We start from the raw sequence: 15,351 nt of genomic DNA, 5'->3' as shown, positions 1-15,351 counted from the left end.
ACAATATCCTCCGCCAACTATAGAATTTCAGTTACACATGTTCAAAATTATTATTAGTCCTTTCCTAGCAGACGATGGACTCATCATACGTACAACGGTACAAGCTTACACACAGACAAAATAACAGGGCCCAATCTGCAATCTCCCAAAAACGCAAGATAGAAGAATTATTGAAAGCGAAAAGGTGCAAACACTCTGCAACAAGAAACAAGATATTGGAAGTTGGAACATCCACCACTTAGATAAAAGCTCGCATATAATATAAGAAATTATTTTTCTGTACCGCATGTTTCCAGTTCAACATGAATATGTAATATAAGAGAATTCCCACAACAAACTAGGGAATCTGAAACATCTAGAATTTGAACAATGAAAAGAAAAATAAAATCTCAGTAATAATCATTACTTCAGTTCTTTCTACATTCACAATGGCACAAAAAATTTTGAGGGTAAGACCTCAGAATATGCTAAAAAAGAGGGTAAAAAAGCAAATAACTGCAGCTAAGAAACATTTTATACTAAGTGCCCAATGACAAAATTCAATGCGCTACCATGCCACACTGTCCAGTAACAGAAACAAGTTCCTACATGATAGCCTTCTCCAGGAAACCTAGTATTTTAAAGAGGAAAATTAGAAGAGACACAAACTTTTGAAATAATATTTGATAAATCTAGCAAAGGAAGAAAATAATGTAATAACCAGCCAATCATTTCAATGTCGCTAAAAGTTTGTAGATCCCATGAAAAGATATCATTAAGAAACACAATTATTTCAGTACTTTTTCCTCTTTTTCTGTTGATCAATAACACAATTATATTGCAATACGTCCAAAAGCTTGTAAATCACATGAAAAGACTAATCAATTAATGTGTCTCCAAATGCACTCCAAAAGAAATTTCATCCCAATTCAAGAATGAAGGTTCACTCTGAAGCCTATGTCAATCTCAAGAACTACATTGATGGCTGTCAGGTTCAGTGTTACATGCAAAGACTATATTAATGTTTCTAAATAAATCATTATTCTGTTGTCTACATTATTCTTTTTTTTGCCACTTTTTCTGGTTCATGTACAGGCACATGCACGACTAGCTAGAACTTATTCCTATATCTGAGATTCCCCCTCCCCCCCCTTTTTTTTTTTGTATTGTCTCACCTTATATAAGAGATCCATACAGCTGGAACCTACTGATGTGGCGTAAGCACTGTCAACAAAAAAAGGTTGTAAGAACCAATCATTAGACTACCCAAATTATCAGCCAAAAAATAAATCTACCAAATTAAATATGACAACAGTTGAAAATGTAAATCAAGTTCCTACGTACAGACTTTTTTAAAATAAAATAAAAAAGTAAAAAAGCAGAGTTCCTAGATTGTACCGTTAGAGTAGACAAATTTATTTACATACATACATAAACACAAACAATTAATAAAGGAAACAAAAATTAATCTTTAATTGCATGCCCATACTTCTAAAATGAAAGCATCACCAAGCAGTAGCACTAAGTTTGTAAAAGTAAAAGTTACACAGAAATAGTCAGAAATCCAAAAGGCCAATGTGATGTCAATTTCATACCAACAAGGCACTATCACGGAAATCAGTTTTGCCTATTTGATATCAAGAAGCAACTAGCCTACATGCCTACCATACATGCTACAAAAGTTAAAAGTGCTCTACAAGAGACCAAATGGGAAGAAATACACACATTAATTTTATGACAACCAGTGGAGACCTGACTTGGTCATTTGCTATGTAATAACATACTAAATAATACATACTAATGCTCATAATATAGTTCCCATACATAAAGCATACTAGCATTACCAACAATAGCACAGACAAAAGTAACACATAAATATCAAAATAATAGATAATTTCAATAAGTGGTAGTTGTAGCGGTAGGGGTTAATGCTAGTAGATCTAGTAGTGAAAGGAAGAAAAAAAAAGCGCAAGTGGTGTAAATGGGAGTTAGAAATGGCATTTTAGAATCAATTAATCACCAGAGACAAAATTTGGATTTTCACATTGGCCCAACCAATTGCTTTTAGGCAGACGGGGTTCCTTCATTATTCGTACCCCACTCTTGTTCAGCCTCGTTACCATTAACGAGTACTGCACCATCTGTTGAATCTGCATCCACTACGACAGCCTCCTCTTGGCTCTCTTCTTCTCCATTTTGTTCCTCTGCATTCAGCTCCTCTGCATTTTGTTCTTCTCCATTCTGTTCCAAATACAATTAGAACAATATTAGGAGTTCTGAAACAACATTAAAGTATACTAAAACAAGCTCCATAAATATTCAGAGAACCAACAAACAGAATTTCATCATAAGTTCACAAGTTCAAGAGAAGAACCACAGTTCTAATTGATACAAATATATCTAGAATATGAAATAAGTCAAATAACAAAGCCTTCTACTGTATAAAAACCCTCTCTATTAAAGTAGGCCAAGATTAACACGTTGCGCATTTAAAAGAAGTTAGTATGGTTTTATTTGCGTTAGAGAGAACCAAAGACACTAATTTCCAAGTTAAGCAATATGAAATCCATAGGCAGAGCATACCTCATGATCTGCATCTCCATTTTCAAGGGGTTCCTCATCATCCACTTGCATGTTTCTGAAAGCCTCCACAAGTGTAAGATGCGATCTGTCGGCATGGTTTATATATTCTTCTGCAGGAGGATATACACCCCTACAATGCAATTAAAAGAAATGAGTTAATGCTGTCTCCACAGATAGCATGCATAGAGAAAAGCTCAGGGGAAATATTATCCAACAAAAAGCAGGTAAATATCGGAATGCTTTAGTACCTTGACTCTGTGACTTTGGATTCAACAGAGAGAGCAACTTGCCAATCATCGAACAAATTAGGATACTCCTCAGGATCAGCTAAAGATTCAGCAGCTTTTGGATTAACCTACAGATAGTCAGATAGCATTAAACTTTTTTAAACAATCTACACGATCATACAAGGATGCATGTATATACATAATTATGCATAGCTTTAGGCATTACAACAAAGTCCACCATGTATCTATTCTACAAGTATGGTAATTGATATTGGTTACTCAAGTTTAAGATCTGAACTCAGCACAACAAACGGGAAAAACAGTTACCTTATTGAGGTCTTTTCTCCAAATTGCTACTATCTCTGAGACCTTGCTTGGAAGATAAGATCGTGCCATCAAGGCAGCCTCAGGTATCCGGTTGCTGATTGAAAAAAATTGTATCAATTTGTGCTGTCACATTTCATGTTTAAAATAGAAAAAATGAAAATAATTACCTTTCCAACAAAAGCTCAAGGCATTCTTCCAATTTACCCAACATGAATAAGCAAAGGAATGCAACATTGTTCTTCCCCTGCTCTTTAGCAAGTGATGCAAGTTGTGATATCCCCTCAGCATCACCTAAAGAAGAATATAGCAGTAACAAACCACTCAAGTCCATTGCACGCTTTAAACATTCCTCGGCCATATCTAACTGCAATACTCAAATAAGAGAAGAATGTCAGTACCTTTAATATTTTAATAAATTAACCTTTTAATAATATAAGTTTCTAGAAAAGTGTGGCTCAGGAAAACAACATACCCAACAAGAAGAAAGGATCCAAAATCCAAATCAGAAAAACTAAGTGCAAAGCATCCTAAGCACAATATGTTTTCAGGTAGTGTACAATACGATACGTTATAAAGCGAAACGGCACTACTTGAAAAGCTAGGATACGATACAGCAGAGATATGGTATTAATTCATTATTAAATATATTTTTATTTATAATTTTTATATATTGTTCTAATTTTTTTTTTTCATATACTGTTAAGCATATATCAATTTAAGAGTAATATATGGATAATAAAATGAATCCATGGTCATTAAATGATTTTTAGAATATAAACCAAGTTCTAAAAGAGTAAATAAAAGATGACTAGATACGTGTTCAACATTGAAACCAATATATAAAAAATACCAATAAAATCCTCATAAATTTGGGCAATCTCTCATTATGGGGAGAGTTGGGTTACAACCGTATCTGGGCCATATCACAGGTGTATCCAGGACATTTCGGCACCTTTAAAAATATTTTTTTTTTCAAAAGCAGGGACACGCATGCGGATACTTCCCGGATACCAGTACTAGAGCAAAAATAAAATATTTGTGCTTACTAGAAATAATCTAACAAGAGAGATGGTAAGAGCAGATGAACAGTTGTCAGGTTTGAATAAGGATTATTTTTTTAACCCAAGATTACTATCTGAATTCACCATAATTATAGTAAAACAAGATACCTTTTTAAAATGTCTACACAAACCCTAAAGGCAAGTTGCTATTCAGTTATTTAAGAAGGGGGGGAGGGGAATCTTGTGTTCAAAATTTTCAATTCAATATCCAATCATCAGATCTGGAATGTGGGGGAAAACTGAGGTGAAATTTTGAAATGTGGAGACTTCTTGATCAGACAGCGGAAGATTAATTTATAGATCAGTACCTTTCCGCTGGACATAGCTAATTCTCCCAACTGCTTCCATTTAGACTCACTCTGCACTTCTGACGCAATACCCTGCAAATAAAAGGTACATGAATATTGCTTGGGACAAATATAGTAAATCTAAAAGGACATCAGCATTCTTCAAAAGGAAATTAGAAAATGTTCACATGCTCAAGTAGAAAAATGCTCTCAGGGAGACTCATATCCCATGACATAAACAAATTGGACTTACCTTTGCAACCTCTAATCTACCAAGCTGTATGGCTAGCTCAAATCTGTAATCAGGGTCTGTAGCTACTTCAAGAGCATCCTCTATCATTCCACGTGATTCCAAGAAACGAGCCACACTATCAATGAAAGCAAATCAATCATTTGAATATAAGACACATTTAGTTTCCAAACTTTCAAGTAATAGACATTATTAAATTCTCTCGTAAAGTTACACAAATCTGACCAGAGAGCAAGAGATCACCCCTTGGCGCTCTTACAATAAGAAAACTTGAGTATTAAACAAAAAGTATTATTATAATGCACATGACATTCAAGTCCAAAATGTATACATAGAAGACTTTATTGAGATTGACCCAGAAAAGTATTATCAAGAACCAAATAGCAGATCTGTGTAGTACCAAAAGTTTCAAGGATCTGCCAAACATATTGTTCCCACTTCCAGCAACATATAGAAATTTGAATTTGTGAAACCAAAAACCATGAAGACATTATGAAAAGGCCTTTGGTTTAGAGAAGGCATGTGTGTCCAGACAGAGACAGAAAGAGAGAGAGAGAGAGAGAGAGAAATAGAAAGCTACATAAATCTCATGAACCATTTTGGAACAGTTTAACAAGTTTTCACCATACTAGCCTTTGGCCTACCAAATGAAACTTAGATGTGCCCCCAGCAGCCACCATAAACAAACAAAACATATTCTTTTAAGAATAATAAATCTCCATTTGCCATCATTTTGCAAATGTTCAAATGTTAGACACACCTATTATGATGCTCTTTAGGAATTGAAGGCAAGACTTCACTGGCCCTTTCCAGATCCCCACGCATCACAAGAGTCTTATACTCAATCAAGCTAACAAGTAATGTGTACCCCATAACACTGCAAGACCAGATAAAGAACAAGTTAAGACAATGAAGCCAGCAGCCTATTTGACTTCCATGGACAAAACCAAAACTTTACTTACTTGAATTCTTTGTCAATTAGATAAACCCTACTTTGACTAGCAAGATAGCCCAACAAATACATGGGCCGATCCAAATGAAACATTGTGGTTACCTAAAAAACAGAGTAATTTATCAGGATAGCCCTACCACATCAATGATGGACACTATCTGGATATATATATATATATATATATATATATATATATATACATATATATCAAACCAAGGATGGACCATATATACCTCTCCACCAACACAGTAATTAAGCCTCCAAGAGGAGTTGTTGTAAATGAAACAATCCCCAACCCATAAACCAGTTCTGACACGCTCATTCACTTCATGGAGAAGCTCAAAGGCATCTTCAACACCTTGTTCATCTACAGGTCTTCCACTATCCAAATAAGAAGAAACTACATCACGCTGCAACATTGAAGATGAAAAATCAGGTTTTACTTGGGCACATCTTCTGGGAAAAAAAAAAGAAAAAAAAAGAAGTAGCAAGTATCCTACAGAAATTTTTTTTCCCTAAATGGAACATTGAAGTTAGAAAGATCCTTACATTGTACTTCAGGATGTAGAATGATGTATCACTGGCGATTGCCACTAGATCTCCACTGTCAGCCCAATGGAGGTTCTGAGACGGTTAAATGAAGGTGTGAAACATAGGAGACAGTATAGCCGAGGGAAAGAAAAAAAAGGGCAATTGATAGAGAAACTGTAGTTATGATATTGCTTACCTTCACATTAACATCAATTCGCCGAATCATCCTGCATTCAGCCCAATCATAAAAACAAATAAAATCATTTGAGCACATTGCCAATAAAGCTCCCCCATATATGCGCTCAGCTGAAAAGGTTGGACGCACGCTCCTCTTTTCCTGATATATGCAAGGAAGAGGAAGTGCAATTTGAGCTAAAGCTCATTGGCATATACAGGATCTAATAAAAAACATACAGTAACCGAAATTATGAAGGTAAGAGATCAACTTTGATATTCAATAATTTGTATCCACCATTAAAAATGGTCAAGCATCATCACTTGTTTTAGAGGAAATGATACTTTAATAAATAAATAAAAAATAAAAAAAACCAGCTTCCCAACAAAGTGACAAGTAATTACTTGTTTCCAGCATCTCAATTGGCACATAACAAACCTGGAAAGTTTTACTGAAAATCTTTATCTTTGATGTGCTTTCTCTAACAGCATATTCTCCTTCTGTTGACCAAGCAAATTCCAAAGCCGAACCGAATGATCTATTCCTCCATGCCAAAGCTGTATATATAATGTATTCACCATCTCCACAGACAACAACAAACCTCCCATTGGGATTGTGCTTTAAGCTCTGGAAACAAAGATAGTGCCCAACAAAGTCAATAACACATGCAAGTAGACACATGAAAACATTTTATATGAGATTAATCAACATATCTAGCAGGCATACTTTCATTTGCAAATGGAGCCTACCCATGAACCATAGTAGGTCATGAAACCAAATTTTTCACATCATTTCCTTTGACTCCACAAAAATCAGATTACAGTTTTCCTTCTTCACTGAAGTAAATGTTATCTATTTCGGTATTAAGAAAACCATTTTTTTCCTCTCCTAAAACACATTCTTAAGACAAGCAGTGCTTTTGTTCAGTCACAGAAATTGAACAGCTAAAATCAGCTTATACAGTAAACTTCCACGACACCAATCACTACTTTAATAATTAACACTCACTTCTATGAAAAAAATGACTATGACTGTAGATAATTACATTGTATATGGAAAACTGCATAACAGAAAAATATTTCTGATACGCAGAGAAATAAACAATAAAATATGGTTTATCAAAACCTATAGACTACAGAAGAAACAACTATGAATTAAAGTAGCGCAAGAACAAAAAACATGAGTATGAGACCAAAAAGTGCAGACAAGCAAAATAATCTACATAAATTTAACCCGGCTTATACTATTATTTCTCGTAAACAAAACAATTTGTGAATTTCACATATTCTTTTTGTTCCTAAAAAATTAGAAATAATACTTGATTGGTAAATCATAACTAGACTCTCACTTCTGCAGAAACAACTAAAATACCAGCACAAAATAGCTTGTCATAAAGGTTATTCAGTCAGATAAATTACTATAATTACCGTGCATGTAAACTCACAAGAAGACATATTTCTTGATAACATTTAAGGATTAGATGGTGAGAAGCAGAAGAAATGAAAAATACACAAGTAACAAAGAAGACACCACATCACCTGTGGGTAAAGATCACATGTTCCCAACTCCTTAACTGCCAAAGGCAATCTTTCTCCGTCAACAACCTAACAAGCAAAGTAAACAGAGAGGTTATGACATCACCAAAAGAGGAAAATAGGGGGGCAACACTTCATACATAAGGTTCATGTCATGTAGCAAACTTAGGGTCTGAGTTCAAACCTCCAAATCTGCACCCACACTCTTAATGTTCACAGTTTGAATTTCATTATGCTTAGCCCAAATGATTTTTCCGCTGTTGTCCATACTAGCTACAGGTTCTTCTCTACCAAGTTTCACCATGATGGTTCCTTCATCATAACCAATCACAACCCTAGACAGAGAGTATAGTTTAGTATTTTTGAAAGAGAAATCACAACAAGATGAACACATGACAGAAATAATTTTGGAAAATATAGAACAACTTTAAGGGAAAAGTTATCCATACATTTGACCTCATACAAAGAATTTTGATTTAAGAAAGAAACTCAAGAAGAGAAGTACCAGGAAAATAAAAACAATCCTCTTAAGTAAATAAGCAAAAGTCACAAATTTATAGTACCTCAAATATATTTCTAATATTTAAGAGTGGATATAAATCCCCCAAAATACTTCAAACTCTCAAGATAAACAACAATGATATTCCTAAAACGAAAAAAAAAAAAAAAAAAATACCAACAACAAACAAACAAACAAACAAACAAAAACTAAACAAGAAACTTACCGGCGTGAACCTTTCATGTATCCAATAGCCCACACTCTTTCAAGACCATAATTCAATGTGTTCTCAAGCCTGTAAATAAATGAAAAGATTTCAAATTCTGGAAGTTAAGGGTTAGCAACACTTATAAATTATGCAACACATTTTATAAACAAACAAAAAATAAAAATAAAAAGGGAGCAAGAAGAAGCTAAAAAAACACAAATAAGGTTCTACTTCATAAGTTTCAACATTGCGTCAATCATGAGGCACCACAAGGGATGTTACTACCACTGGACCATTACTTGAATCTCTTTCAGTACAATTCAACCTCCATCACTTTAAAAATTAAAACAATGTTCATTGTAATTACCCTATGTTACCAGGACTAAAATGATAGATTTTATGTTTACATGAACAAGATATCAAGTTGTGTGGAAGCTGTATACTGCCTTAAAGCATTCATAATTCCTTGTGACTTCTTTGTTTTTTTTTTTTTTCCTTTCATAGGATAAACTTTGAGTTCACGATGATGAACCCGAAGGAATAAAAAAAATTAATAATAATAATAAATCTAATGACTGGTCTAAGAGAAACAAGGAACTCAAGAATGGATAAACAATCTGAAAAGCCCCAGCACCTTGTGGCTTCCTTGTGACAGAATACTATTTGCTAAGGATATGTAAGGAAAATATAGGCCACGAAAGGAATGAAATGCTAAAATAATATACTTGAACAGTTGTTTCCTATACCTTATCTAAGAACACCTTTATCAACTCTAGTTTCAAACTTCAATTCAAAATCATTATGAGAAAGGGAGCCATTATGCAAAAAAACAAAAAAAAAAACCTATTGATTTACCACCGAAGAAAAAAGTCTCTAAAGGAAAAGAGTCAACGAAAGAGGCTCTCACACCAAGCCAACCTCGGAGGCATATAAAACTTTAGACATACTTTTACTGGAAAAGAAAAATACCTATAAGTGGTAGAATGCCATATACGAACAGTCCCATCTTCAGAACCAGTAATTATTATTGGAAGTTCTGGATGAAAACATACTGCAGAGACATTGTGTGTGTGGCCTTCCAGAGTCTGGACACAGCTTTTGGTCTGATAGTCCCACACCTGTATTCATAGGATTTATCCATAAAGGCTCCAGACCATCATACATAGAAATCTCTAGGGACGAAAAAAAGGGGGGGCAGGAGGAAGACCTTAGCAGTGTGATCATCAGAACCAGTAATTAGATATGGCTTATCACCACCCGTAAAGTAATCGACACAGTTAACACCTTTCTGATGGGCATCCAATGTAAAATTTGGATCGGGGGAGCCAAGATTCCAAATCTATAAAGAATGCAAAACTCGAGCATAATCAGCATAATTATAAAAAATGAGGTAAATAAAAAGAAACAAGTTTCATTGACAAATCCCATCATACCTTTATGGTGCGGTCAAGAGATGCACTGGCAAATGTGTTGGTATCTTTTGGATTAAAGGTCACTTGCATCACATAATGGGAATGCCCCTCAAAAATCTGAGTACACACCCAACCTTTCTCCCAATCCCAAAGCTTTATGAGCATATCATCAGATGATGATAGCACATACGGAAGGGTAGGATGTACAGCCACACACCTAATGTAGTCCGTGTGTGCCTCAAATACTTTTACCTTATCCATTGTGTTGTAATTGTATACACGAATGAACATGTCATCAGCTCCAGCAACAACCCATTGCTTGCGTGCTATAAACTTGGCTGACCTAACTGCAGATAATGACATAGCTTTAGCACCCAAGCCATGTTAATAGCAAGAATGATGAAGGAGAAAAGATGTTTTGCGCAATGTCTCAAGTAGGAGAATATGCAAAGAGACAAAGCAAAACTGTATATCAAATACCTGGTAACTCTGTCACCTCAAAAGACTTTGCCATAGTCTGGTATATTGACAGGGACATTTAAGTTAGATGTAAATAGTTATAAAGACCTCCAAAGAACACACACACCAAAAAAAAAAAAAGGAGTAATAATAATAATAATAATCTCAAAATCCAAAGGCTTGAAATAGGCTTAAGAACTTCCATAAAGAAGGGAAAAAATCAAGTACTTTCATTTCATACGATTCCATTATATATAGATACGTAAAACTTTTTTATTAGCAAGTACAGAGCCACACGTGTTGTATTTGTTTTTGTCACCTTGTTTAACTCCTAATGTTCAAAATCATCAAGTAGATAAAACATATTATATATCTTTTGGTATATGCCTCTTTGACCTCAATGAATAGCCTTATTTCATAGTACTATTCTATTAAAGACAAGAAATGTGTTGAAGAAAAATATTCAAGACACACACAGATGTGTGTGCATGTGTGTGTGTGTGTATACACCCATTTGGCACAAATCAGCCGTGAAAGAGGACCAAAGCTGAACCACAACACTAATTGGCACTGTTTAAGCACAAGCATTGGGGCTTTCATAATAAAAAAGACTATAAGAGAAGCCTGGGAGGCATTGTGTGGAAGTAAAAGAGAACAAAATTGATACCAGAAGAACACTACCAGTGGATCTTATTTTGGAACTACGTAACATAATTTTCAAAGCTTAAGAAACAAAATGTACACCCTACAGAAATCACGTGCTGCGAGCCTGTGACATTCTTAGGACAGTAAATCACTAATTGAAATCTTGCCATTTTTCCCTAAATAGTTTCACGCTGTTTCAATATATTTGAAATCAGGAAACAAATGAGATCTTTTTTTGGGGTTGTGCTGCTTCAAGATTTTGGATAAGGTTCTTTCCCACATGATTTCTTTCTATGTGGTGAGTCTGGTTACAAAAGATTTAGAATTTTTTTTTATGGGTTTAGTATTTTGTCAACTGAACAGATCATACTTCTTCCTAATTACTATATTTTGCGGTGTACAATCCTTGTATGGCCCCGTGTTGTGGGTGCCCATTTGTGTGTCCATCTTTGTGAGTGCCCATTTGTGCGTGTTAAGGGAAAACATCATACGTGACTACTAAGATCATATAGTACTTCTACAAACGAAAAGTAAAAACAGTGCAACTCATTTACAATTCGATACAGATCTCACTGTCTTATTACAATTAACAACAACAAAAAAAACATTCATAACAGCGGTAAATACAATCCCATACCTGAGATTGATAGTTCCAGATACAAACAGTTCCTGAATACAAACTCGCTAGAAGCCTGCAATAACAATGGAAAGTCCATCAGATTTCAGCACACAACAATACTTACAATTTTTGCATTAATTACAGTCGTAACGAAAAGCACTTTCAAAAACAATTTCACAGTGGCAATCACATGTATAGCATTGCTCAATATTTTCAAATCAAAACCATATGAAGAACAAGAATTGAAGTAACAAAAAGCTCATGATTTACCATGGCTCTGTTGGATGCAGATCCACGGACTTCACTCTCTCTGATCTTTGAGCAAGCTTTCTCTGATCCAAACATCAAAACAACACCGTTATTCAACAAGCGCTTAAACATAACCGCATCCACACACTGTTTGGATGCTAAGAAATCATTCAGATAATTTCTCGGCAGCCAAACAGCGAACAAACCAAAATTCAAAAAAAAAAAAAGAAAGAAATCTGAGATCTGATTTCACAGTACCTTGATTTCGAGCCTGAGAGGCTGTGAGAACGCGAACAACAAAAGCAAATATGAAAACTAGTCAGTGAGTGAGCAAACACCAGATCTCGTGGAAAATGAAACCGATCAAAGTAATTACAAGCTCGCATTAAGATTAATTAATGAAAAATTTGTTTGAATTCCATGGAATTAACTGAATTGAATAGAGATTAGCATCGAATCGAAGCGAAATTGTGGCAGATCTAAGCTTTGTGATAATAATAAAAAAATTCGAAAGCGTTTTTAGAGAGAAATGAGAATCGAAAAGAGAAAAAAAGCTCACCATTTTCGCAGGCCAGAGAAAATTCAGTCGCTTGGATTTTGAATCACGAAAATCAGAGATCGAAATCCAGGACCTATATAGATCGAGGAGAGAGATAGAGAGAGAAGGGGGTTTTGGTTTTTGTATCAGAGAGAGAGAGAGAGAGAAAGAGCTTTTTGTGTGTGTGTGTGTAAATATTACGTCTTTCAGTTAGGGACGAGGATTTACGAAACTACCACTGGGTTGGGTGTTCTGGTGCGGGATGGCCTATGAAAAGGTTGGACCCTGGCTGCATTTATTTAGATAATACTAACTTTTTTTCTTTTTCTTTTTTCCTTGGGAGATTAACAAAAACATATTTACTTTAGAATTTTTTTTTGGTATATTTACTAAAATATTAAATTCTATAAGGAAAATGAGTGTTTTTTTTTTAAGCATATCTTATCAATTCTCATATCTATCTAAAAATCCAACTCAATTGAGAGATTATTGAAATGTTATTAGGTATGAAAATATACATACATACATATATATATATATATATTTGAGAATTGACATGATATATTGAGTTTTAAATAATAAAAAACTAATGTGACAATTCTTTATTGAATAATGAAAAACTTTACATCTCATCCTTATCAAATTCGACCCATAAAACATATAAACACAACGATTATTAAAAGATACTAAATTCTACAAGAACTTGGTACAAACCCTTTGATTTACATCCTCCAATAAGGACATGTCATATTATCATATTATTAAAACATAAATAGATCACAAAGGATACATCTCAATAAATATCATATTTCAGGTTTCAAATAAAATATTGATGCGATGTTATTAAATGTGATAGAATGTATTGAATTTTAAGTAAGATATTGGCGTGGCAATCTCTTATTGAATGGTGTTATACTTCATCCTTACCAAATTTGGACTATTATTAAAAACTTCCCTAATAAAATCGTTAAAGAAACATAATGATATCAACTTTTATGTATCACTAAGTATTCGTTTGGACCACCACCACTCCCCCTTGATGCGGTGGTCACTCTACAAGTATAAATGCTTGTAGAGTATGGGGGGTAAGAGCCGGGGTTCAAGTCTCCAGGATGAAGTTTCACACACATATACATTTAAATTAGATTAGAGTATAAATTTTATGTTGTATAAAAAATAAAAATAAAGTATTCATTTGGACCGTCGCACACCCTTAGTGCGGTGGTTACTTCGTAAGTATAAGTACTTGTAGGGTGTGGGGAGTAAAAACTAGGGTTCAAATTTACAAGAGGGAACTTCACACATATATACACTTAGATTAGGTTAGAGTAGAAATTCTATCTTGTATAAAATAAAAAAGAGAGAGTAATCGTTTAGACAATGGGATTCATGAATAGTACTAGAAAGTGCGATGATTGTGATGCCCATAAATAGTAGCAAAAATAAGCTGAAAGTAAAAATAAGCTAAAAAATTCTGTTTATCCCAAATGCTCACTAAATTTATACTGTTTAGAAATTTGTTGTTACGTCATTATAAAACTTTTGTACTTTAATGAAAGGCAAAATTTACAAAATAAGATTTTTTTATATTTTGAAATGATACTATTCTAAATTTTTTTGCTAAGACAAAATTTTCGTTAAAACTAAAAAAGAAATCAAGTCTGTCTTCTAGGTACTCAAAACAAAATGGGGCAAAATAAATATTGATAGGGTACGATAGAGTACCAACCTCGACGTCATCCATAGAGGTCGTCTAAGACTTAGCCAGTGAAGCAAGGACCCTGGAAACCTCACCAATAACTACCTCGTCCATGAAGGAAGAAGCTTGGACGAGGTTCGTATGATCAGGGAACAAAATAAATATTGATAGGGTACGATAGAGTACCAACCTCGACGTCATCCATAGAGGTCGTCTAAGACTTAGCCAGTGAAGCAAGGACCCTGGAAACCTCACCAATAACTACCTCGTCCATGAAGGAAGAAGCTTGGACGAGGTTCGTATGATCAGGGAACAAGTCGCCTAGTCCTAAACAGTCGTCAAACTCGTCCTGAACAAAATTCGTCCATAGGAGAAACGACTCTTATTTCTAAGCTAGGTACGCTCGACAAGAAGATCCTCGGACGAGGCTGTCACACTTAGGAAAATTTTTTAGTGTAATATTACAACTCCTTATTACACGTATAACTTCCAGTGACCGTTGTGTGAGAAGTATAACTCCTAATCGGGTTATGGAAGTTATCTTTGAATCCTCACACCTCCTTGAATCTAAGGGAGGTTACAAGTGTGATAACTGTCTTTAAGACACTATATAAACGTCCATTCAGACCAAACAGATGCATGCTTTTATATTTCCCAAAAAGTTAGAACTCCGAAAATATAGAGAGAAAACTAACTTTGTCATCAGAGGGTTCTTAGCCGGCAACCCCGGTCACCTTTGATCGCTTTTCTTTTTTTTCTAGGCCATCGAAAGAGCAAGTAGTCCTTTCAAGTCCGGAGCATCCAGCCTACTGATTTTCTTCGCATTATCAAATATTATTATTATTTAAACTTATTTGGGATATAACATCATATTACACTGTATATTGTCATATACTATGTGATAAAAGGTTGGTCATTTAAAAGTTATATGTTAGATGTCAAACGGTTATCCTTTCTATGTGACAAGTGACTACACTCATAATTTATTATAGAGCGAAAATTACAGAAGTAGACGCCATAAGTTGAAACTCTATAAAAAAATTCAAATTATTTATTAAATTAGTTTTTTTAAGGAATTGGTATATCTCTTTTGGCCTGATCAATTTTTTATTGAAT

At 34.5% G+C, this 15,351-nt stretch overlaps 1 protein-coding gene and 1 non-coding gene across 4 annotated transcripts; both read right to left on the bottom strand.

The window, feature by feature from the left end:
• Positions 1-238: 238 nt before the first annotated feature.
• On the bottom strand, positions 239-12,691 carry LOC142637345 (coatomer subunit beta'-2-like). Of its 3 annotated transcripts, none has more exons than XR_012844610.1 (26): positions 12,558-12,691; positions 12,257-12,277; positions 12,020-12,081; positions 11,768-11,822; positions 10,507-10,543; positions 10,048-10,373; positions 9,822-9,953; positions 9,584-9,732; positions 8,633-8,701; positions 8,092-8,242; positions 7,911-7,976; positions 6,811-6,999; positions 6,394-6,534; positions 6,216-6,290; positions 5,900-6,076; positions 5,677-5,768; positions 5,475-5,591; positions 4,718-4,832; positions 4,486-4,557; positions 3,284-3,480; positions 3,117-3,210; positions 2,811-2,917; positions 2,563-2,692; positions 2,000-2,220; positions 1,155-1,203; positions 239-610 (listed from the first exon to the last, which is right to left on the bottom strand). XR_012844610.1 is itself a non-coding variant. In XM_075811618.1 (26 exons), the coding sequence occupies exons 1-25, from the start codon at positions 12,558-12,560 to the stop codon at positions 1,184-1,186; spliced, it is 2,742 nt and encodes a 913-aa protein (XP_075667733.1). In that variant the 5' UTR covers positions 12,561-12,691; the 3' UTR covers positions 239-610; positions 1,155-1,183. The 3 variants fall into 3 exon arrangements, 1 of the variants encoding a protein (XP_075667733.1); XR_012844611.1 differs by having other exon boundaries at positions 2,024-2,220; XM_075811618.1 differs by having other exon boundaries at positions 2,076-2,220.
• Positions 10,984-11,127, bottom strand: LOC142637755 (small nucleolar RNA snoR134). Its single transcript, XR_012844880.1, has one exon. It is a non-coding gene; the product is annotated as a small nucleolar RNA snoR134 (small nucleolar RNA).
• Positions 12,692-15,351: the final 2,660 nt, after the last annotated feature.

The sequence above is a fragment of the Castanea sativa genome, chromosome 5 (assembly GCF_040712315.1).
Source record: "Castanea sativa cultivar Marrone di Chiusa Pesio chromosome 5, ASM4071231v1".
Taxonomy (NCBI): Eukaryota; Viridiplantae; Streptophyta; class Magnoliopsida; order Fagales; family Fagaceae; genus Castanea; species Castanea sativa.
The sequence above is the reverse complement of the archived record's forward strand: the minus strand, read 5'-3'. Positions and strand labels throughout refer to the sequence as shown.

Coding starts and splice junctions, on each gene's coding strand:
- LOC142637345 (XM_075811618.1), bottom strand. Junction 7,977..8,091: donor GTGTGGGTGCAGATTTGGAG/GTTTGAACTCAG, acceptor TTTGCTTGTTAG/GTTGTTGACGGAGAAAGATT. Junction 2,693..2,810: donor TCCAAAGTCACAGAGTCAAG/GTACTAAAGCAT, acceptor ATTGCATTGTAG/GGGTGTATATCCTCCTGCAG.